This window comes from Mauremys mutica, chromosome 11 (assembly GCF_020497125.1).
Source record: "Mauremys mutica isolate MM-2020 ecotype Southern chromosome 11, ASM2049712v1, whole genome shotgun sequence".
Lineage (NCBI taxonomy): Eukaryota > Metazoa > Chordata > Testudines > Geoemydidae > Mauremys > Mauremys mutica.
The window spans coordinates 40,563,349-40,588,248 of record NC_059082.1 but is presented as its reverse complement, the minus strand read 5'-3'; the positions used below and the strand labels follow the sequence as shown (position 1 = coordinate 40,588,248).

General features: G+C 54.6%; 1 protein-coding gene across 3 annotated transcripts in view; it reads left to right on the top strand.

Moving 5' to 3' along the window:
* The window catches only part of ZNF609 (zinc finger protein 609), a 119,102-nt gene that overhangs the window by 81,302 nt on the left and 12,900 nt on the right, over nt 1-24,900 (top strand). For all 3 annotated transcript variants that reach the window (XM_044979652.1, XM_044979654.1, XM_044979653.1), the window contains one exon: nt 800-1,025. In XM_044979652.1, coding sequence (XP_044835587.1) covers nt 800-1,025 — 226 coding nt within the window. The remainder of the gene's footprint in view (nt 1-799; nt 1,026-24,900) is intronic.

Here is a 24,900-nt window from a genome sequence, read left to right as displayed (position 1 = left end):
TGTGCTCTACCCTGTTCAGCTAAGTTCTCTGCTTTCCATGCAGACCTACCCCAGCTCTGGCACTGAGGAAGTGACTTTCATGTGCGAGAGAAGCAAGATGGCTGGGTTTCCTCTTCAACATGAGAACCCCCTGGGTCATTGCAGCAGGGCTCTGGTGCATGGAAAGCAGAGGTGTAGGGGTTAGTCTATAAACAGGCAGGGAGGTTGCTGGGGGTCGATCTGGCTGGGGTAGAGCTGGGGAGAGGCCATTGGGATGGAACAGATATCTGAAGGCTGCCAGCTGCCTCTCCTGCCTTGCCTCAGCCAGCCTGGCAGAATTCTGTGATTCCTCCCATCAGATCCAGGGCTGCTTTTCCGGGTGTTGACGTTCCGGTAATAGCCAAACCAGATCAGTCTCCAGGCAGATTGACTGACTGGCTACGGGAGACTGGGAATCCTGTGCTGGAAAGACCTTTCATCACTGAAAGCAGCCCAGCCAGAGGCTCTCCAGCAGGGCTGAGGTCCGGCAGGTCTCCAGCTAGGGAACAGGGGTGGGGCCTAGACTCTGTTTGTAAAATGCTGTCCTTGCAGTGGGTTGTAGTTTATAGGCGTATCAGGGCTGGAAAAGACCTATTAAGTCCTAGTTCTGTGATGGAGGATGGGCTGTGAACCTGCTCCGAGCAAATAGGCCAAATGGGATAGTGGCAGGAGGGGGCTCCCTGATTTGTGTTCTCCAGGAAAGCGGGACAGCCTTGCTGGTGTTTGCTTTCTCCTCGGTGCTCTCCCCAATGGTCACTGGTGTATTTCTCCTTCCCCGCAGATGGAGTCTCCGGTCTCCACGCCTGCAGTGTTGCCCTTGCATCTCCTGGTCCCAGTTGTTAATAATGACATCTCATCGCCATGTGAGCAGATCATGGTACGCACTCGCTCTGTGGGGGTGAACACCTGCGATGTGGCATTGGCTACCGAGCCGGAGTGTCTGGGTCCTTGCGAACCTGGCACCAGCGTCAACCTGGAGGGCATCGTCTGGCAGGAGACGGAAGATGGTAAGTCCCTTTGGAGAGCTTGTCTTTCCTCTTCCACAGTTGGATTGTTGTTTGTCATACCATTGTGTTTATTGCCAGGTGTGCACGCTGCTGCATCCCCAGCACTACCCTTCCAGGGCTAAGAGGGGGGGGGTATTCTTGGAGGACTGTAGCTGAGATGGGAGAGGTTCAGAGGGCGTCTCTCAAGGGTCACTTCAAAATGTCAATCTATACAGCAAATCCAGTAACAAGTGTGTTCCCTTAGCCCAGGGGTCGGCAACCTTTCAGAAGTGCTATGCTGAGTCTTCATTTATCACTCCAATTTAAGGTTTCGCGTGCTGGTAATACATTTTAACGTTTTTTAGAAGATCTCTTTCTATAAGTCTATAATATATAACTAAACTATTGTTGTATGTAAAGTAAATACGTTTTTTAAAATGTTTAAGAAACTTTATTTAAAATTAAATTAAAATGCAGAGCCCCTCAGACCGGTGGCCAGGACCGGGGCAGTGTGAGTGCCACTGAAAATCAGCTGACGTGCTGCCTTCGGCATGTGTGCCATAGGTTGCCTACCCCTGCCTTAGCCCAAAGCCCAGACAAGGAATGGAAACACCCAGCGCCCAGTAGTGCTGTTGTCACATGAATTAAAGCAGATAAAGAAGGGAGTGCACCAGGCTGCCTCCCTCTTCCAAACTGAGCTTTGTTCATGTTCGTGAATCTCTCCCAAGGGCACACGTAACCAGCGAGGCAGCAGGAGGCTCTTGCTGAGTAACCGATCCAGTCAAGCTCTCACAACAGGCCCTAGAGCAGTGGTCCCCAATGCGGTGCCCGTGGGCGCATCTTAATGCACCCGCGTCCTGGCCCCCGGGAGAGCACCCGCCGAAATGCCACCGAATTTCAGCGGCATTTTGGCGGGGACGCCCCTTGATGATTACGCTTGTCACCGACAAGTGACGTCATCGAGAGGCGTCGCTCCCAAATTTCAGCGGGGACGCCTCTCGCTGATGCCGCTTGTCGCTGACAAGTGACGTCATTGAGAGGCATCGCTCCCGAATTTCGGCGGCGACGCCTCTCGATGATGCCGCTTGCTGTCAACAAGTGACGTCATCGAGAGGCGTCGCCGCTGAAATTCGGCGGCATTTCGGCGGGTGTTCCACCGCCACAGTGGTCCTTCGGCTGGTGCCCGCCAGCCAAAAAGGTTGGGGACCACTGCCCTAGAGGATATCAGGGTTCCAGGCCAAAGGAGCCTTTTTCTGCTGGGCGCTGATCTGGTTTTGTGCATAAGGCCTGGCTTTGTGTTCCCAGTTCATGAGGGTTGATGAGGTTTAGCTGCTGTTGGACTCCTGCCAGCACCTCTGTCCCAGGTTATTTAGAGAGCTCAGAGCACAGATCTCTCCAGATGTGAGAGGCACAAACCTGTGCTCGTCCCTGAAGTTGAGACCAGTTGTCATCATGAGCTCTCTCCACAGCACCATGTGCCTCTTTAACTGCCTCTGTAGGAGTTTGTAAATCTGGAGGCTGCGTGGTGAGCATGGGCCAGAGCAGTGTGTGCGCGGCATCCTGGTAGTGCTGTGGGTGAGTTCAACTTCCCCTCAGCTGCCATTGTTTAATGGGGCAAGGGAGGGTGCTCCAAAGGCAGTGCAGAGGTGCTTAGAGAGGAGAGCCATTGGCGATCAAGGGAGTGGGCTTGGCAAGCAGACCTTGCGAGACCCAGGGTGTGCATTCTCCTCAGGCCAGGTGCCAGGCTGGCTGAATGATGGGATTGGCACCACCTTCTCTTTGTGGTCTATTCCTAGTATAGAATTACTACCTGTGTGCACAGGAGCCAGTCCTAAGGTACCTGCCCTTTTCCTGACTCCCTCTGAATTGGCTGTGTGCAGTGCTGGGGATTACTTTTCCGGGGTCATTGTATTGAAAAGATCTGGAAGCAGATAGCCCACTGCTCTGTTTTCCTTGCATTTGCTTGGCTCAGAAGATTCTGGATTTGCCTTTTTGAAAGTGGCCTTTTAGCTCATGAAATACAGGGGCTATTCGTGTGAACACCCACAAAATGAACGTTGGGTGAATGTCACACAACTAGTTACTGAAGGAAGCACTAGAATGTGGCTCCTTGTTGGAAACTCCTCAGGCTTCAAAATTGGGTTGGAGAGTACAGAAGACAATCCTTCTCTATGAGACTCCAACTGCCTCCTGCTTCCCGGCTGGAACTGGGAAGTGGGAACAGAACCCAGAGGGGGTGGTGGGAGCACTTAGTGACAATCAGATGCCTCAGAGAAGCTCATTCTTAGAAATGGACACCCCTGCGTCTGCTCCTCCCTCACTAATGTGTGTTGGGGACTGCCGGGGGCATAGGTAGTGCTCTTGTGATTGCTAGTACAGAAACTCCCTTGGTTGGCTCAAATGATCATTCCAGCTGAACTTAAACCTAAATCTCCATAGGCAGGGGTACGCTGCTGCTGTTCAGCCAGATGTTGCTTGTTCCAGTGTTGCAGGCAGAGGTTACAAGCCACATCTACAGCTTGTGTGTAATTTTGCTGGAGTTTGTCGCTTTGTGTCAGTCTCCAGTACATAAAATGATACATGGGCAAAACCAATTCTGTGCAGCCCTCAGTACCGTGTAAAGATCATGGGTTGGGCCCAATTCTCCTACCATTTTTTAATGTGTGATTGGCCCATGGCTAAATAGTGCAGCTATAACTGTGCAGCTTGTTAGACTGGAGCATATTCCCACTGTGATGAGAGTGAGACCTGAAGCAGCTGGGAGAGGGGGAGCTTTGTGGGGTGTCACCTTAGAGCCTGTGTCCCAGTGGGGTTTGGCCAGAGCGCTGAGGCAGGAAACCGTCTGTTCCGTGCCGCTCCATCGCCTCCATGGCTTTCTGCTCAGTTGTGTGGTTGGAAAGTTTCATCAGATTCGCGGTCAGCAAGGAATTGGAAGTGGCTTTCTCTGGTGCACCTGAGGAAGGAGGGAGCAACTATGTTGCAAAATTAAACCCCGGGGGATTCCTCCTTTCTCAGCTAGTGTTGCTGGTGGGGAGGAGGAAGAAGGTACAGACCTTGGGCCCTGGATTGTGGAAGTCAGTGTGTGCTGGTGGAAGTCTGTGCTTGCAGCTGTCAGCCTGTGGGTTAGCTAAAACTCACTGGGAGTGCGTAAGGCAGCCGTGCTGCTGGCTGCCCTTTCCACTCTGTGCTCCTAGGATTGGATTGGGGAGAACTGGGGGGAAACATAGGGCTTTACGATGAGCCCTGCTTTTGGGGTAGTTTTAAAGCACTGGTCTCTGTTGAGTGTCCAATCAGCTGCCTGCCAAGGTCTCTCTCTGTGAAGCAGACTTGGCAAACAACCTTCACTTCCCTCCAGACTACACCAGGAGTCTGAGCTACTGCCTAGTCCCCACACATGTACTCTGTCGCTTTGGTCTCACGTATTTATGCTGCAGTCATTGCCTCACATTTCAGAAAAGCCGCCTGTGCCTGCAAGGCCTGGAAGAAAAGCAGCTTGGCTGCATTGTGTGTAAGATCTCTTCCCCCTCACCCACCCCAAACTTATTTCCTGTCTGCCTGTAGGATCGTGATCCTCCCCCTAGAGTCCCAATGTCAGGCTTTTGGTTCCTATTAGGGATGTAAAAGGTTAAATGGTTAACCGGTTAACTGGTAAGCATTAAGCTTACGGTTAACTGGTAAGCATTAAGCTTACGGTTAACTGGTAAGCATTAAGCTTACGGTTAACCAACCTTAACCGTTAACCCCAGCAGCCGGAGGAGCCCCAGCCCCTGCTGCACCAGGCCAGCCGGAGGGACCTTGGTTAATGGTTAACCAGTTAAACAATATAATTTTAATAATTTAACCAGTTAACTTTTTTTTTACCAATATTTACATTCCTAGTTCCTATAGAGGAGCAGGCATCTTGTGCTAGCCCTATTGTCAGCCTCTCACTCAAGATGGACTCTTCATTCAGATCAGGGCCACTCACCAGTGGTAAGTAGTAACCTCTTTCCTGGTGGGTGAGAGGGAATTGGCGGAAGCCAAGGCCATCGATTTCTGCCAAGTTTAAGTTTTCATAGAAAAGAGAGAAATTAGGGATACTAGTAAAGAAAACCATTCCAGTGTGTCTTGATGCAGTGAGTTCCTGAATCTGCCGATAGCCCCGGTGCCTCTGCTGCTTCTCAAAGCTTTCCCCAGGCTACAGCAGCATGAAGCTGACAAGACTGGTTAAGTCACTGCTTTTGAGAGCCCTGGGAGCAACCATGAAACTGACAATTTGGATCTCCTGCTCTTGTGTCAGGAAAGCCATGAGCAAAGGCAGCGCTGGAGCTATTTACAGGGGAGGGGAACATAAAAAGTCTGGAAGCAGGGTTGAGTAGGGAGACCACCAACTTCACAGCAGCAGCGAGGAGGTTGAGGGAGATGAACCCACCCTGCCCCATGAATAGTCAAGAGGGTCTGGGGTGGAGAACGAACAGCTGAAAGCTCCTGAGTTCTTCCAGGATTCAGAGGAGGGGAAGGCCTTTTTTCTCAGAGAAAGCTGCTGCAGCAGGCCGCTTGCTCCGTACAGGAATTAGTTGAGGCATGGCGGCCACTTCCTACTGCACTAATTTCCAGTCCTCTCTGATTCAGGCTTAAACAACTCCTTTAGGCTCAGTGCCTGGTATTTCTTTTTCACTCCCCCTCTCTTCCATGCCTCTCTAGTCTGTGCAGTTCTGCAGCCTGTCTGCCTGTCCTTCCACATTATCCCTTTTTTGGCAACTATTGTTTCAGATCTTGCCTTGGAGGCATTCTGCGATTCCTGCTGCTTGGCTATTTTTAGTCCGCAGTAATTCAATGAACTCTGCAAAGATCCTTCTCAGCCTGGCTCCTGCCGTCAGGAGCGATGGCTTTGCTGCGAGGGCTGTGTACCCGGTATTCAGGGCTCAAGTCCTGTTGTCTCTGCTGGCCAGTCCCAGTCTTCAGTGCAGTGCTCCCGTCGTGTGTGTAGCTAGCAGACTTAGGATAAGGAAGAGCTGACTAGAACCTCTTTGGATGAAGCTCTCCCTAAGAACACACCCACTCCACTTCTGTCCCCTTGCCTCCGCCCACAGTGACAAGGTGTAGGGGCACTGCTTACTGTATTGCTGTAGGATTATGGCACACACCTTGCGTACATTATATGTGAGGCCTCACTCACTCATGCCCGTCACCCCAATCGGGGTATGGGCCGCCAACCACAGATCTCCAGAGTCCTTTATCCTGGGCCATTCGCTCTAGCTGGTTCCAGGTATAGCCCATTTTTTTGCTATCAGCCTGAAGGTCGCGTCGCCAGGTGTTTAGGGTCAGGTTGCTGCTCCTCATCTCTGCTGCAACCTGCACCGTCTTTTCTGACTCGTACATGGTCCTCACGTTCCATGTGCCGATGGTAATCCTCCTGGTTGCAAGAAGGGTAATGGGCTTAGTGGCTTCCTCGCGGCTTTCACCACCCAGCGTCGTGCGTCTTCGAGTTGAAGACTCTTCTTTTTCCAGGCTAAAAATCTCTGTTATCTCTATTGTTGGCATTTCTGTAGCAAGTTGATTTTTTAAGGGGGGAAGTTGCTAGCCCCACGCCCAACCCTCCTCCTTTACCCTGACTTGGGACAGGCAGATGGCCCCAAAGGACCTCTCTGGTGGAGTTATATGTGAGGCCAGGGCTTGCAAAATGCCCCAGATGCATCTCGAGTGACTGTTCTGTGACCCCAGATGTCCCCAATGGGTAGAGGGAGCCCTTGCTCCCCTGCTGGTGGCTTGGGCAGCACCTCTCTCTCTTCCCCTTTTTATTTGCTTGATTAATTTTTCTCCGCCTCCCGCCCCTGCTCTGTGTTTGATGTCTCTTCTTTAGTCCATCAGTGCTGGTGCTGCCCCTAGCCCTGCCCAAGCGAAACTCTCCCGCATTGACAGTTTCACGTTGCTGCTTGGGAAGCGCTCTGGCCTGCAGTAGCACCCATGGTACCTGTGCTTAACTCCCAGTAGCCACAGAGCGGGGGCGATGCTTTTACTGTATGTCTGAAGCTAACATTCGTGGCTTAAAATATCAGCCCCACAGTTAGCTGATTGCAGGAAGTGTGTGATGTCAGCTATGTGGCTCCCTGACAGGGAGAGAGGTTTGTTGCAACATATGAACTGTTGTTCCCAGCTTCCTTGCACTGTTTCCTGAGTGGGGTTGATAGATTCATATGTGTGTGGGCTGTTTTATGCCTGGATAAAGACTAGTCTAACCTGGCACAGCACTGAAAGGGCCTTGCTTCCTTAGCTTAACTGCTAAGCACTTAGTCCGGGGAGAGATGGCCTCTCCTGACATCCGGTGAGCAGCACTCAGGCTGTTTCAGGCACTTAAACCCGAGACAAAGGTGGAGAGAAGCTCCTAGCAGGATCACTGCAGCCTGCTTCTATACTTGGGGGAAGCAGCCAGATGTTCCCGCCCCACAGCAGCTACAGAACATTGTTTGCTCCGAGTTCACCGCAGTCTTCCTGAAGAAGCTGTTGTGAGTTCCTAGCACTGTATGCTTGTGGATTCTGACCCATGCCTTTCCCAAGTGAGTCTTGGGGCTTGTCTACACCTGCAGCTGTGCTGCTGCAGTGCTTAGTGAAGACGCTATCTATGCTGACAAGAGAGTCCTCCCATCTACACAGCGCCATCTACCCCAGGGATTAGGTCGTTAGAACTGCGTTGCTCAGGGGTGGATGCAGTTTGGAGTGTAGACCCGCCTTAGCCTAGGCCCCAGTGTGAGACAGTGCCATGCTGTGCTCCCATGGAGTGAGAGATGGGTGGAACGCTCTGACGTGGTGTGTGACAAGTCCCTGGCAAACTGGCTTTGCATCGGATGTGTCCCTTGGTAATCACTCCCACCTAGGCCTTCCTGCACGCTCAGAGCTCCCGACCGCATGTGCTCCTGACCGCATGTTTACTGGCCTCAGTGTCCCTTGGAAACTTTTGGCTCGGGTTCATCCCTATGATTTTAGCTTTGTGTGTCACAGCACTTTGCTCCCTGCTGTATGACAGTGGTTGTACTTCCTGGGCTCCTGATTCTGGGCGACCCCTCTTTGAGTGGCTGCTGCCCCTCCCTGCCTCTCTCGCCCGCCCCAGGAATGTGTTGTGTTAAATGCCTTTCATGGGAGCAGCTGTCTTGGCAGTTTCCCTAATTCTATTAGGTGTGATTCCGATCTGCTGGAGCTATTAACAGATCTAATTATAATGGAAAGCAGTGCTCTGCTTGCTGCCTCGTTAGCTGCTGGGTTTCCTTTCCCTCTTGCTTTAATTAACTTCACCTGGAGTGGAGTGCGCCAGCTGAGCAGAGCCTCCTGGCCCCCCACTCACCTGGATGTGATGGGCATGGCCAAGCCAACTCCTGCAGTTTCCCATCCCAGTGCCATGGCGACTTGCCGTGGAAACACCTCAGCCAATAGCAGCTTCATTTTGAGCCAAAACAAGCCATTGTCTGACATGCAAACCGTCATAGCAACGAGGCTCACCGCATGGCAACAGCAGCTGCTGCACAAAGGAGACTTCAGAGCTCTCTCCCCTGATCTGTTTGTTCTGAGGGGCAGGATGGGGGCTGCTCAGGGAGAGATGCAGAGGGCTTTGCTTTCTCCCTTGGCCCCCCGTTTATTGTAGGTGGCGGTTCTGTTGATATTAGACCGGCAGTGGCTCCAGCAATACACCTGGGACCCAGGTTTGAATCCTTGCTGTTCCTCTTCCGGGGGCTCTGATGGCAGGGCAGAGAGCTTTAGGGACCAGCAGCACAGGCCAGTGCAGTCAGGAACACAGCTGCTTACAGAGAGCAGTGAAAAGCTGCGGAGCCCTTGCTCAGAGCAGATTGCAAGGATGTGTAAAAACGTGTGGTGGTGTTCTGTGCCCCCACCTCCTCTCTGCCCAGACACGCACCCTTCCCCTCAGTACAGAACGCGGCTCCTCTGAGCACCTTGGTCTGACATGGCTTTCCAGCCCCACTGGCTTCCCTTTCTCCACTGCATCAAACTAGTGTCTTGGAGCCTTCCAGGCTCAGCGTACTGTTGCCGCTCATCTCCTAGTATTGCCTCCTACCCACCCACTCTGCTAGTGATGGCAGCCTCAACTTATCCCCTTTCCGCACTTGTCTGCCTCTGTGCTTTCTTGCCTGATGCACCGTATGCATGGCACACCTCTCTGAGCTGGCCTGGATTGCCTTTCCCTCACTTAGATCCCCCCTGGAGACCTACTGTTTCTGCAGTGCCTACAAGGTACCAGCTGGCCCCATCACGTGTCTCACCTGGCCAGCTCCTCCTGTCTATGGAGGGAGAGGCCCAGAGGGACACACAACTGGTGTAGGAGGCTGAGGAGAGGGAGAATGAGCTGAGAGTTGTGCAGCAAGGCTTGGTAATTCTGAACACAAACTAGCCATGTGCCTGTCTTCTCCTTCCCCCATATCACACTGTCTGTGTGGTGAGCTACCCTCAGCCTTCCTCTGTCTTTCAGGTTCGGGAGCTTTGCAGGGGCCAGGAGCATCTCCCTCTGTGTTTGGAAAGTGGCTAGCATGGAGCGGGAGCTGCTGCATTCGAGGGCCAGGATGGCATCTCCATTCTAATTATAGTGCCCAGCAGAGATGCAGCACTTGTTCTCTGAGGAGCTTTGCTGTCCCAAGGGGAGATGGATCAAGGCAGGGAAATGAAGCACAGAGCTGAGGGAGGGACTTCTCGAGGGTCACACAGCCAGTGAGGAACAGAGCCCAGGAGTCCAGGTCCCCTCCTTTAACTCCTAAGCATTGGATTACATTCACTGGGTATCTTACAGGGAGATCCGTGGCCTTAAATTTGTTGTCCCGTGCTCCTAAGCTGTTGTCCCATGCTTTTCCAGTGAGATTGCCAGGCTGGGGACTCAGCTAAGCCTGCAGGGCCGCGAAAAGCAGAAGGTGCTGGCTGTGGATGGCGGTGGAGGTAGCTTCGGGCACAGTGCTCTGAATGGGTAAATCCCCTACTCAGGATGGAGCAGTTCAGCCTCGCCCCTGGCAGCGATGACTGGCTTACTTGTCCTTCCCCGAGCCCTCCTCTAGCCCCCACTCGCCCTCACCGTGGCTGTCTGCACTAGGCAGGCGTGTAGCTGAGCCAAGCCCTCCTTGAAGTGAGGTTCAATCCCATGTCTGAACTGGTGCTTGGCATGCGGTCACCAGATTCCAACACTGGCTCAGCTGCACAGGGTGCAGACGCCTTTCGCCAACAGTAGTAGGATTGGGCACCAGAGAACAGCCTGTGCAAGCGGCTCCTCAGCAGGGAAGTTGACTTCTGAGCCCCCTGGCCCCATGGCGACTAGCTGCAGGGTTTGGTAAGGGGTTTCCCTGCAGAAGGGAGGCGCTTGCAACCTTTCAGATCTGCCTGGTACTAAAGGCCTGATTTGTTGGCTTGAGGAATGGCAGAGGGACATGGGAGACCAATTGCCTGGGCAGGGGTGTGTTGAGAAAGGGACTCCTTTCCAGGGGGTCCCATGGGGATCAGAGCTTGGCCCAGTGCTGTTTAATGTCTTTATCAGTGACCTGGAGATCATCACTGATAAAGTTTGAGTGTGACATACACATTGGGGGAGTGGTAAATAATGGAGTAACGGGGCACTGAGTGACCTGGATCGCTTGCTAACCTGGGCGCAGGCAAACCATGTGCATCTCAATACAACATCTGGGACACAGACTGCAGGCCATACTGACTGGATGGCGGCTCTGTCCTGGGAAGCAGGGACTTTGAAAAAGATCTGGGGACTGTGGTGGATAATCCGCTGAACATGAGTTCCCAGTGTGATGCGTGGCCATAAGGGCTCTTGTGATCCTGGGATGTGTAAAGAGGGGAAGCTGACAGAGGAGCAGAGAGGTTATTGTACTTTTCTTTGGCATGGATGTGACCGCTGCTGGAATCCTGTGTCCAGTTCTGGTGCCCACAATTAAAGAAGGATGGTGACAAATGGCAGAGGGTTCAGAGAAGAGCCACGAGAGTGATTTAAAGGATTGGAAAACCTGCCTGATAGTGATAGGCTCAAGGAGCTCAGTTTGTTTTGCTTAACACAGAGAAGGTAAAGGGGTGACTTGATGACAGTCTGTAGGTACCCACATGGGGAGCCAATATGTCAAAATGGGGTTTCAGTCTAGCAGAGAAAGGTCTGACACCATCCGGTGGGAGGAAGTTGAAACGAGACAAATACAGAGTAGTGGTCATGGTGGATTCTCCACCTCTGGCAATTTTTAAATCAAAACTGGATGTTTTTCCTCAAAGATCATCTCTCTGGATTATGGTGGAGCAGGTCTCTAGCCTGTGCTGTGCAGGAGGGCAGACTGGGAGATCAGATCTCAGCAGTCCCTTCTGGCCCTGTCCTGCACAATCACAACATACTGCAGTGTCGCTTACCCCAGGGAATGGGCTGGGGAGTGCCCCCCACCCCTTCCCAGGCTAGGTCCTGGCTTCAGGGAGCTCACATGCAGACAGGGAAGGAGAGAGCCTTATCTCCCTTTCCAGATGGGAGCTCTGGCTTGCGGGGTGGGGTGGGCTGGTTGTGGCTTGCCATGGCCCGCTATGGGGAAGTCTGTGGCAAAGCAGGGATTGAACCCAGATTCCTGGGACCCCACTCAGTGCCTGAACCACAAGCCTTCCCATCCTCTCCTTGAGCTTGAATGTTCTCCCTCCTCGCCCCATGCCTCTGACTATGGCTAATGGGGGGAGGAGCTCGGATTCCTTCCCCTCACACCCTGAGGATAAGGGATTTGTTCCTGCCAGGTGGTATTACCTAGTGGTTAGAGCAGAAGGCTGCGTCAAGGCTACAGATTCACTATGACCCTGGACACGTCTCTTCACCCTCTTGTAGCTGTCTCCCTTTTCCTAGATCCCAAGACCAGATGGGACCACTGCGCTCAGCACAGCACAGGCCAGAGCCCTGCCCTGCAGTAATCGCTAGGGCAGATCGCTTAGAAAAACAGCCGGTCTTGATTGCAAAATGGCTGATGCTGGGCACCACATCAGCTCCAGGCTTCTTTCTCTCCTGGGGGCTCACACTGGGAGTCAGGGCTCTGATCTGGGTGGGTGGGAGGGCCAGGCATGCTCTGCCCTGGTCCAGGCAGGGTAGGTGTGAGTTTAGTTCGTGACTTTGGGGCCAGGCTTGGCTCCACTCGCAGCCCCATCTGCGCAGGTCTTGTAGAAGGCAGCCCTGTGGTTTCCCTCAGCCCAGCCCGGAGACAGCGAAAGTGACAGTTGCAGTCACTAGCAGCAACAACTTCTCCTCAGCAGCAGGCCTGGCCCTCCTGAAGGGGCCCTGATGGTCCCCGTGCTGTGGGCAGGTGACTTTGTCCCACAGTAGGGGGCGCCACTGATCCCAGCCCCATCCCCCTCAGATTTTGGGGCCCCCTGCTCCCTGTTAAAGCTTGTAAGTCTGGCAGCACATCCCGATGGCTCCTCGTCCTCGCTGAAAGCCGGGGTGCTTTGAGTGTATCTGCCGTGGGCTGAGGCAGCTTCGTGAGGGAGTCAGCACGGGGCACTGGCTTTGGCGATGGGAACCTCCAGGTGAGGCAAAGGGGCTGGTTCTGCTCTGCAGCCCTCCTGTCCTCGCTGCAAGTGTGCTGCTGGGCACCAGGTCCAGCCATCGGGGTGTCCTGTTTCTGCTTGCCCGGGGGTAACCGAAGCTATTCATCCTCCCCAATTACACGCCCACCTGCTACATACAGCCTTGATTTACAGAGAGAAGGCTTGGGAGTCTGATCCAGCCAAGCGATGCTCTCCTAGCTGGATATATTCACTGGAGACTGCTCTGGAGGGTGGGGACAATCACTTTGGCCCTTTGCTTGGCAGAATTGACATCCCCCCCAAATCCCTCCCTGGCTCCTCGGGAAGCACCACCAAACGCCCTGCACCAGTGAGCTCCTCACTGGTGCTTTGGGGTTGTGATCCCCCTGCAGCTCTAAGGCCTCGCTTTCCGGCTGGTGCAGAGATACAGGTGCAGCTCTCCTGCACACCTTCCTAGTGCAGATGCAGCAAAGGAGTGCTCTGGGTCATCCAGGGCTGGATATGTGCCAGAGTGCTCTGCAGGGGCAGCTCATGCCTATTCCCTCACCAGCCCTGCTTTGCTGTGTCTACACAAGGGCTTTCGCTGGTATAAAAATTGCACCCTTAACCAGCATTGCTGTCCCAGCAAAGGTGCCAGTGAGGACCTGGCCTAAGCTGTCTCTCCAGGCAGGTGAGGGGCTAGAAGGGCTCTAGACGGGTGCATTTGAGCTTGGGTTTCAAACCCGGTGGGCTCGAGAAGAGGCCGGCTGTGCTGGGTTACTGCTGTTGTGGGGTCTCTTGCTCTCCTCTCTGGGCGTTTGCAGGTCCTGAGTGCTGGCCTTGCTCCTTCCTCCTGGTTCTGGTTACTGCTGAGGGTGTGGCCACCTGGGTGTCTCTTATCTTCTTTGGGATGGGCAGAGCACATCAGCCTGTGACTGAGGCGGGGCGAGGACTCTCCTGTTTGTTAGTGGTGGTACAGTGGCACCAAGGCCCCAGCTGAGCTCCAGGCCCGTTGTGCTGGGCACTATGCAAACCTAGAGTAAGGGACAGGGCTGCCCCAAAGAGCTCACACCCTGAATAGACACAGAGTGCAACGGGCAGGAGAGGGTGGAGGTGCAGAGAGGAAGGGGCAGTCACCGGCTCACCCAGTCAGCCATGGCAGAGCTGGCACAGAACCCAGGGCTCTTGAGTTGGAATCCAGTGCCCCAGGGGGAGGACTCCTACTTAGGTGGGGTGTATGTCTTCACACGTGGATTGTAGGGCGCTCTGCTATTTCCTAGGCCCCAGATCTCATACCCAGATGCCAGCCTGGGCTGCCAGACGCTCTCAGCTGGCAGCAGTGTCTCTCTAGAGAGGCTAATAGATGCAGTAGCAAAGGATGCCTGGACAGCTTTCTCTGGAAGGGTTTTTTACAGCCGTTCCTAAACTTGCAGTGACTGTACTGTGGGGCCAGGCTGCAGACGGGTCACCTGTGTTTGTGTGTGTGAAATAATGAGGGTTGGTGTGGTTACATGGCTTTCCGGAGAATCACAAGATTGTTTTTTTCTGGGTCAACTGGTGACGGATCCTGTACTTGCTTCATTCTGTATTGATCTTACTTAGAAATCCCCCTCTATCCTCTGACACAGAGAAGGGGAGTGTCACGGTGACTAGAACCAACCTGGCCTGGCCCCTAGGCCACGCTGCCTCTGACCAAATCCCTTGGGAGGGTGTCTTTAGTCTGTGCGCCTGCACATCCTGCAGCAGGCCCTCGGTCCTGGAGTTCAGGGGAAATTCTGGGGGTGGAGGCTCCTGCAAGCAGGCAGGACTGAGGTGTTGGTTTCTCCTTTCCCCTTCCCATTCAGACACTTCCATGGCCTGAGATGTGGAGCAAAACTGGGAATAACAGAAGCCAAGGAGCTAGCCCCTGAATGAATATGAACCCAGGGCCCACTTCCTCTGGTCCTGGTCCAGGTCCAGCCAGCTCTCAAAGCCATGGGCCCGTTCAAACAGTTGCTGTTTGCAAGCTGTGAAATGATGACTGTGCTAAGTGAGAGCCGTCCCCCAGGGGCTGATCCATCACTGTCATCTCACACCCAGAAATCTGCAACCCCAAGCGCAGACTCAGGTGACTAGAGATCAATTCTGCTCTCAAAGATCATTGCAGGCAAATGGAACAATTTTCCAGGTGGGCATTGAGGCAACTTCAGCTGTCAGCGCTTGTCTCGCTGGGTGCTGGAGCCCAGCTCTAATTAGCACGCTTTCTTCTAGGCTTATAAACCAAGCCGCTGCCTCTCTTCATCTGCACTGCCTCCCCTGACCAACCGTGCGGGGAGAGGGCTCTGCACCTGGCTTTTTAAATGCAGGCCATGCTGGTGGGGCCCCTGCATATAGATCCCAGGAGGAAAAGGCAAGTGGTGCCAGCTTCCACCTTGCCAAATGGGCAGCAGCTGTGTGATGTAGGCATTCTCCCCATCTCTCTTCTCTCCTTACTCACCCCCGGCCGCCTCCACTCACCTGCCATCTCACCCGGTCCTCTGCCCTCACTTCCCACCAGGCCCTGCCCCCGCACCCTCTGCCCCTGCCTCCATCTCCTGTCTCCTCTCCTGTTGCTTGAGTCAGGCCCATCTCTACTGCACACAGGATGTTACTCGCTCTAAGACCCTTCAGTTGTTTAATTCTGCCCTGTAAACTCCGTGCCCCTCTGTGCTCAACAAGGACATGGGCATTGCCTTGATCTCTCTGAGCTGCTGTCATGGTTACAGGAATAGCTGCGCCTCTGCTCCGTTCTGGTCTCCCTGAACGTACCCTTGGGTGTTTGGCCTCTATCCCAGACCTGTCTGAATCTCTCTGGTTCTGCCGCTCATACCAGGGCCTGACTGTACTGACTGTGCACATCCGGCAGGCCCAGCCGAGTTCGGGCACCTGTGACTAGTGATGGTGGCCGACAACCTGCTGAAAACAAAGGTGTTTTATTTGCTAAGTTGTAGCAAAGCATCAGAGAGAGAGAGAGAGAGAGAAAAAACAAACAAACACCCAAGGATTTTAAAACACACAGGTTGGTGGGTGGTTATTTAACCACGTCTAATCTGCTTCCCCACAAGCTATGGGAGATCAGCTACAGGAACAGAACGGAGCCAGAGTGCACTGCTGTCATAAGTCCCCATCCCCTGGTTTTTGGGTCTCTGCCTGGTTCTCTCTCTGGCCCACCTCGCTCAAACCTTGGGGGCCAGCCAGGCTCGAGCCATGATGGCTCCGCACCTGCTCAGTCTCAATGAGAACGGGCCTCCTCTCCCTTTCCTTGGGTGGGCAGGCTCTGCTCCCCTCAGCCCCCTCGGGTGACAGAACTGTTCCCATGTGATACAGACCCCCTATGCTGCCGTCCGATCCAGGGGCAACGTTCATTACCAGAGAGCGCCCGCATCATCACAGCTGCTCTGTAGGCTTCTAGCTAGTGGGTGTCCTGCCTCCTGCACAGGGTGTTGGTGTTACAAGGGGCTGTTAGCAGAGACCATCTCTGTGGAGTTGGCTGCATAGCTGCACCTAGCTGGGCAGGAGGCTGCACTGAGGTACCCTACAGAGCAGGTTGCTCAGACTCTGATGCCGGGACCACGCTGGAGCTGGCCAGGAGCCTGAAGCCCAAGCACACTTTTGCACCTCCAGCCCCCTTGTGTAAGTGGCTCTAACTGCATTGGTTGGTATCTTCCCTGCTAGCTGCCTAGCAGCTGCTCGTGGGCTGAGTTCAGAGCAGTGAAGCTAGAACAGGGCCAAGGGAGAGCAATGGGTTAGCTCTGCAGGCAGCACTCCTGGATCTGCGCTCTGACCTTTGGCACAAGTACAGGCCTCATCAGACCATGCTCTGGGCACCGTGGTTGGAGGGTGAGAGCCCAGCCCTTTGTCTGTCATGCTGCCAGCGCTGGCCGTAAACCAGCCTTCCCTGAGATGTACCAGTGCTGGTGGGGGGCCCCACAGCGTGAGTGCTTTGCTTTTCCTGCCATACGGGCACCATGCCCCGTGGAACGTGAGTTCTGCTGCTTCGATCTCCACCTCAGAGGCTCTCTTGGGTGTATGTGTGGGTTGCCTGGGAAACCTCTCTGATGTCATTGCTAATAAATCCCAGCCGATGCAGGTTGGGAATGTAACAGCCGAATCACAGGAGCGCTCTATTTTTGTTCCGTAACTTAATGGAAGTTCCAGGAGGCCTGATTTGCTGGGTTTGGCAGCTCCACGATATCTCCTTCCCTGGGGAGCAGGCACTGCTGGAGCTTCTGGCTGGCACCAGGGAGTATGATGTCATGGTACACAAGCACTTGTGTTGGAGAGAGGTGGATGCAAAACACAGCTCAGCAGAAAATATGAGTCGCTTCCTCAAGAGCTGAAATGTAGCCTGCCTTTGGGCTGGAGCTGTGGAGTACACAGTGCCCAGCACCGCAGCATGCTGATTTCTTTTGTGCAGGTTGTTTCTCCTGTGCTGCAGGTGTGCACAGGTGGAAGGATGCAAACTGCCAACAGCCCCTCCTTATCAGGTCACAAACCAAAAGTCGTGAGATGCTTCTCAGAAGTGCCCCCAATGGGGGCAGATTGGGCTTGGGTCCGAGCACAGGACTTGGACTCAGGAAGAGAGTGTAAATCTCCTAGCTCTGCCACTGCCTCACTGTGTGAGCGTCAGCATTTCACTGCCCCTGTCTATACCTCAGTTCTCCAGCTGCAGATTGGAGATAACTCACTGTTTGAGGTCTGGGCAAGATGCAGAGAAATGTTATTACACCACTTGGAGCTGGTCATCCCTGCCACCGCTGGCTCACTTTGGGTCACTACTGTCTCTGGGACTTGCCATTTACACTTTTTCTTGCAGACTTGCCATGTTCTGCTGTTTTTGTCTCCCGCCAGGGAGAAGCTTGCCCTAGAGTCAGTGCCTTATTTTCTAAGCAGATCCTAGACAGGGGTCTCTCCACTTCCCTTTGTTCTGGCATTTCATTCTCCTGCCAGACACAACCCTCCCCTCCCCCGGCACCAGCATTAGCACTTAGCATCTGGGAACCCCAGCTCTGTAAGCTCTGAACACTTTAAGGAAGATGTCTTTGGCTGGTGTTTCATTCCAGAGAGTGGTTTTGTGACCTCAGGGAGAGGAGAACAGGTGTCAAATAGATGCCTGTGAAAGCAGGAGCATCCCCGGTAATTCAGGTGTGATGCAGCCATCCCTGTGATGCTAAGGAAGAGCAGCCTGGAGGACAGCCACCACTGAATGTAGACTCTGACTCAGTGACCACACATCCTTTACCTTCTGTTCCCTGCCTGGCCTCACGGGCTTCTTGTCCTGGAGTCCACAGAAGAGCACTGATCTGGAGTAAAGAGGAGGCAGAGTCATGAATTGGAACCCACTTGAGATGCCGTCAGCCTGACTTGACATTGCCTCCTGGAGCGTGAGGGAGGCTGAGTAGAAGTGGGGAAGAGGATGCAGCCACTTCCGAGGGCAGGGAGCCAAGGGGCTGTGCCCAGGTACGTGGCGGGGAGGCGCTGACTGCACAAGCATGTGCAGTGGCTGCTCTGCGCCCAGCCTAGGCCTGGGGAGCCTGTTGTGTGGAGAGGGGCGTGCAGTGGGGGAAAGGAGAACAGCTTCCTTGCTCTCTGCTGCAGTTCTCCGCCAAACAGCTGGGAGGGCTTTGGGTTACCATAGATCCCTTGTCGCCCATGCTCCCCAACTGCTGAGCAGGAGGTGAGCACATACAGACTAGCCAGCAGCCAGGTTTGCTGTTCTTGTGACCTGCTCTATGTCCTTGTTTGGGATTGGGGTGGGGAATGCAGTGGCTGGCCTTATTCCACTTGCAAACCCACTCAGGTGTAGCTTATGTCCCCTATATAGGGGAGGGACTAGGAAACCAAAGCAACATCTCTGTGGGTTCATTTTCCTTGCAGCTGTGGCCAGGTCTCCATCAGTATGGGTGAACAAATGGCTGTCCTGAAACACAGCATTAGACTGTCCCTGTCTCCTGCAGAGACCAAACCCCTGCTCGCTTGATCAACAATGAGGGCTCACTGCTGCACCTGTCCACAAAGGGCTGGCAGCTCTCCCACTGCATGAGCGGGGTGCTTTCATCCCTGGGCCATGCGGAGCACCTTCAGTGCTCCTCTGGCCCAGTCATCCCCAGGGAAAGCCACTTGAATGTCATGAGGCTCTCCGAGGACTCTGGCCTCAGCCTGGAGCAGCTCTGCAGATGGCTCTAGTTCAGGTGTCCCCAACGCGGTGCCCGTGGGCAGCATGGCGCCCGCTGGGGCGTCTAAGTGTGCCCATGTACTGGCCGGCAGACGAGCATCCGCTGAAATGCCACCAACAAGCTGCGTCATCTAGAGGCGTCACCACCAAAATGCCGCAAAAAATCGGCAGCATTTCGGTGGCGACGCCTCTGGATGCTGCTACTTGTCGGTGGAATTTCGGCGGTGACGCCTATTGACGTTGCCGCTTGTTCTCCTTTCCCCCACTGCACGCCCCTCTCCACACAACAGGCTCCTGTCCGCTGCCACGGTCCTCCGTGGCTCGTCGTCTGGCGCCCGCTAGACGAAAAAGGTTGGGGACCACTGCTGTAGTTCATGCTAAAGATGGTGTGGTCCAGGGTGTGGAATGAGTGTGAGGAGTGGGGCAGACAGGACAAAAAGAAAGCAGCATAGCGGGCGGGAGGAGGGAGCAGCAGCCAGCAGCATTGGGTGACTGGAGTAGGGTGAAATGGTGCCATGAGAACCAGACTGGCTGGCGGTGTTCATTCCAGAGCGTGGTTTTGTGACCTCAGGAAGAGGAGAAGGGATAGGGAGGGGGAGGGATAGCTCAGTGGTTTGAGCATGGGCCTGCTAAACCCAGGGTTGTGAGTTCAATCCTTGAGGGGGCCACTGAGGGATCTGGGGCAAAAATCAGTAGTTGGTCCTGCTAGTGAAGGCAGGGGGCTGGACTCGATGACCCTTTGGGGTCCCTTCCAGTTCTATGAGATAGGTATATCTCCATATATAAGACAGGCAGCGAGATTCTGAGAACGGGGTGGACAAATCAAAGGGGAGAGCCAGGCAGGGGGAGCACAGGGCCCCGGGGCGGGGTGAAACTGGAGCCCCAGTGGTGTTGGGGTGGAGGGGGAGAGGCACAGTACAGCCTGCGTGAGCCACCCAGAGCAGAATAGCTCCATTCCCCAAGGCCAGTGTCATGTCCAGGGCAGGCCCAAACCTCCTGCCTGCATGGTCGTGTGTGTCACTGTTGCTCTCCATTGCGTTGACACAGCTCCACTGTGCTGTTAGTGCGTGAGCAGTGACCCATGCTGGTCTCTGGGGGACGCTAGAGGGGGTTCCCAGAGAGGAGCCATCCCCTGCACTCGCTACTTTTGGAGTGGCCTTGCTGGCTCCATAGCTTGCCCTGGCCACCTGCCCTTGGAGCACAGGAACAAGCTGGAGGCCTGTAGCCAGTTCCTCCCGTTGTCAGGGCAAGAGAGTGTCCCAACACCCCTACTCAGGTCAGGATGTATGCTGGGGAAGGGACCCTACTCTGAGCCAGGGGCAGGTCCCCCCCTGCCCAAGACTTGCTGCTCTCTGCAGGAGGGAATCACCACTTGGTCTCTGCTCCACAAGGCCTGTGCTGTGGGGCCCCAGCAGACCTTCATCCACTTCCTCCCCACCCATGCAGGAGGTGGCTGCCTCTGAGCCCAGAGTCTGATCAGTGGAAGGAGCACTTACCCCCCCCTGAGTAGAGACTGCAGTGCTGGGCTGGCCTCGTTCTGCTGCTTTCCCGGGGCATCGCCTGAACCTACCCTCCATGTCCAGGAGCGGATGGAGGGAGGGCTGTGTTCTGTACCCCTCCTCAAACACTGTTCCTCCTGCACCAGTGCACAGGGAGTACTGTGTTAGCACTCGTGGCCTGGGCCCCTTCACTGGCTTCCCTCTGAGCTGCTCTTATGGGGCTGATTCTCCCCTCTTCCCCCCCCCCACCCCCAAACTGGGCCCTCTCCAGGCACTCTGAAGGGGAGGGGAGGTTGTCTGGAATTCCCACACCCCGCTGACATCTCCCCTAGAAACACCCACAAACACAGAGCTCCTGCGAGCCCCAGCATCCCGCTGGGGTGGGCTGCCTGGGAATTGATCCCTGGCTGCTGTTGCCCTCATCCCATGGTGGATGGTGGCATGTGGGGCTGCATCCTGCCTTTGCTGAGCCTTACCCTGGAGTTGTTAATGCCCAGGGGAGGGCAATTGAAAGCTGTGATGGCTGGAGGCACACTAGTCCCAAACTGCCAGCTGCAATCAGACTGCCCCATGGGGCCCCGGGGACGCTGCCCTCATTATCTGCTGGCTCGAGGAGATCTTAGGAAGTACCCTCAGTGACTCTTTGCCATGGCTGTGCTGTGAGTTGCTGTGGAAGGCAGGGCGGGATTGATGGCACTGGCTCAGCATGAAGCTGCTAACGAGCCATCCCTGGGGTTTACATTGTCCTAGCTCTTTGCTACCGGAGTAGGGTGAGTTTTGTGCAGCTGGGTACCGTGGATTAAACATAGGGCAGTGTGTGTGAGAAGGGTTAATGGTAGCCCTCTGCGAGGGTGTCTTTGTGGAGGGAAAGGGGGCGGTTGCAGCCGCTTCTGAGGGCTCTGGCTTGCTTCAGCTCTCATCTCTCCCCTGTGATCATGGCAGCGGGAAAGCTGCCAGAACGTCCTTCCTAATCCACATGCCAGCCAGCGCAGGGATGTGAGGAGCCCCTGGCGTCTTGTCACACAATTAACTTCTGACGTTCCACAGGAGAGCGGAGCAGGAAGCCGGTGCTTAGGCCGTAAGGGACATGTTTTCTTCAAAGAGCTCTTGAGCTGGCGTGTGCTGAATACCGGCTCCTCCTTAGGGACCTCTTGGGTGGGAGGCGGAGAGTAGCTGATCCTGGCTCAAAGGGGTGTTCAGTTCCCTGGCTAATGAGAGGAGAGCTGGAAGGCTGCAATGAGCGGCTGGGGCAGGGTCTGCGACCACGCCCTTGAATTCCAGACCAGCAAAAGAGGATCCCTGTAACTGTGACAGCGCTAGAGGTCATTCCCCTGGAGCCCTACCGCCAGCTGCCTCCACTCTCTGAAGACACTGCCGGTGTCATGAAGGGCCTGTTAACATGCCATCGGGAGCTATGTCACCCGGGCCCCGAGGGGACTGAAAGCAGGACTCCCTCTGAGTCTCCATACGCTGACTGTGGTAAAGGGGATGCCTGTGGGATTTAGGCCCCAAGCTCTGTGCCCGGCCTCTGTCCCTCCCCCTGTGCTTAGGAGTCACAGTTCCATGCAGCTGTGCTGAGGCTCTCTGCTCACAAAGGGGCCAGGGGTTGAAATCGTGCATCTAAAGCAGGGACACTGAAGTGTTTCTTGTCATAAGCCTGTAACAATGAACAGGTTAGGGGCCAGTGAGAGGCTGAAGATGGTGGTTCTAATCTCTGTCCTTGGGCCACTTGCCCAAGACCTTGATAATGAACATGGAGAGAACATGAGCTTCCTATGTGCAGTTCCCCACTTACACACTTTACTCTTGCGTTTGGCCATGGGGCTGGGAAACTCAGGTGGGCAGTTTCACTCCCTCTTTCTAAGCAGTTTCACTGCATGATTCTCAGACCTCACCAGGGTGGCTTTGAACATTGAGGGACCCCCTAACATCCCCCCTTTTCTGTCGAGCGTGGATCCCCCTTCCATTGAGCAGGATGGGCAAGGCAGGGCGGTTTTAGGCCTCAGGTGGAGAACCCCTGTGTGACGAAGTGGGAATGTTCTTGATGTGTTATTTGAATGCCAAGTGGGGAGTATTAACCTGGGAAGGTTGCAGAGGAGTTTTGCTGGGATGGCCTGCAGTGGGGAAGGGAGCATACCTGAGCATGTAACATGAGAACCCAGGAGGGGGGTTGGAGGCCAGGTAACACCTCTGCCCGGGAAACTGGACAAAGGACACAAAGGCTGAGGGAGGCTGACGGCTGGAGGGAGTTTCAGTTTGGAGCTGGCTGGGAAATGGAGAGGGCAACCCCAACCAACAGGTCTGTGACCTCCCCAGGGCCCCCAGATGGACCGAACTAAAGGGGGTCCTGTTGTCTGTATCGGCAAGACCTGTCTTGGACTGTGTTCCTGTCATCTAAATAAACCTTCTGTTTTACCGGCTGGCTGAGAGTCATGGTGAATTGCAGGAAGCTGGGGGAGCAGGGCCTTGTCTCCCCCAACTCCATGACACCCTGCGTTAGCGTTGTGCTGTTTGTCTGGTTTATAGGCTTTTCCCTGGGTCACATCTTTCTAGTATCAGAGTGCCTCACTGGCTAAGCAGCACGCCCTGGCAATTCTCCTGGGAGGTGGGGAGGTCCCCTCTCCATTTAATGGGCGAGGGTCAGAGGGGTCACACAGGAATTGATGGCAGAACCAGTCACTGAACTTGGAACTTGAGTCCTTTATGCAGATCTTTCCTCCACCTGCTGCTGCTTGTGTTGCCAGCGTGAAAATGGCTTTTCCTATTGCACCCCCAACCCTGGAGCCCTTTCTGTTCCTGGGCTAGGGCTTTAGCTCCTTCCTTTCTCAGGCAAAATAAAGCCTGTGTTTTGGGTCTCAGCTATGTGAGTGTCCCTTGAGTCACATAGTATTTCTCAGCTGTGTGCTGGCACATTACAGCAAGGGAAATACGGACCACGATTTATAAATGTGCTCCAGGCACAGCTGTTCAGGACTCGCCGAGCTCCATTCATCTTCTGATGCTGTGTGGCTATATATCTAGCTGCGTTCATGTGCCCTTGTAAATGAGATTTCTATCTCCCAAGTTCTACCTTGTGCAGATAAATGCGCTCCGTTCAATGGACTCTGCTCCTGTTCAAATTAGTTATGCAGTAATCGGAGCAGGCCATTGCTGGGAGGAAATATCCACTTGAGTTCTCTCTGCTAATGGCCCGAGATTATGTAGTGTAATTGCTTTCTTATGGATGGACTTACAGCCCGCTGGCCACAAGAGACCTGAGAAGATGGGATTGCTGGAGTAGACTCCAGGCTGAGAGTGAAACTTGCTGCCCCATGCAGCATGCAAGGAGAGATTGGAAGATGACTGAGCGGAGTGCTGGCTACCTGCAGCAAAGGCTGGGCAGCTCTTGCATCCCGCAGAATTTCCTTCTCCTGCTGACTCTACACAGCCTTCTACTAGGGTGACCAGATGTGCCGATTTTATAGGGACAGTCCCAATATTTGGGGCTTTGTCTTATATAGGCACCCACCCCGATTTTTCACACTTGTTATCTGGTCACCCTACCTTCTACAGCCCCTTTCAGCCAAGGGGGGGCTGAGTGCTTTCCAGTGCTTAAGCCTCCCAGTCATCCTGTGAAGTAGATATCTCCATTTTATAGGTCGAGAGTCCCTCTGGAGCTGGGGCCAGGCAGCCAGGGGTGTAGGGCTGTCACCCAGTCACTTTGCATCACTTCTCGCCCTGTTGGGGCTTCCCTGCCTCGGCTGCCTTTGGAACAGAAGGGCTTATGAAAACCTTCTGTGGCCAGTGTGATCACACTGTGCCCATGTGATGGGCTCAGTCCAGCCAGCACTGCTGGCCTGGCCAGGTTTAGGGGCAGCCCAGGGCACACAATGAACTGCAGCTAAGGATGGAAAGCTGGCCCTCTGCTGAATTTGGTGGCAGAGCATGACATCTAGTGGCCAGAAGACTCTGCGTTCACCAGCTGTTCACAATATCCCTCTTCCTTTCAGTCCCCCAACCATTCACATGGTGTCGCCAGCCCCGAGAGATCAACAACTAGGAGATGTTTAAAAATAACAAATGTTGGGTCTTCCTCTTTGCCTTCTGGTGTCTAAGCTATTAGGGGGTCACTTCCCAGCTTTCCTCCCCTGCCACAGGGCTAGCCTGCTGAGATTCTTGGGTATTTCCATGGCTCCAGGAGCTGGGGCTTTCAGAAGCACCCTGTATATGGGGGGAGTTGTGCTAAGATGGCATGTGTACCCCTTGGGCTGCACAACAGTGGCACCGACCCGCTGAGGGCTTTGGTATGGTTTGTCGGGTGGGAGGAGGAGAAGTCTGTGTGTTCCTAGTTGTGGGGCCCTAAGGGGGGGGGCAATAGGCTCAGGAGCTGCACTGCACTCCTGTGTCACCCCCACACTCATGCTGAGCCAATTGCTTCTCTGGGCTCTGCTGCCTCCCCAGGATGAGACCCTGCTCCCTTTGTGTGTGTCCCCTGCCCCACCTCCCTATGGGGCCCTACCCCTTTGGTGGGGTCGCCTCCTCCCTGTGTCCCCAACTCTGCTCTCAGCCACCTGTGACCACTAGGCTTTGCCATCACAGCTCCAGGGTGGGGAGGGAAGTGGGTGGGCCCTTGAGCTAACTTCGCTGGTGGTGCAGCTGAGGCCCCTCTCCAGCAGGCCACCTGCTCCCCTCCCTGCTGCTGAACAGCCAGGGGTGGGCCTGAGCACCAAAGCAG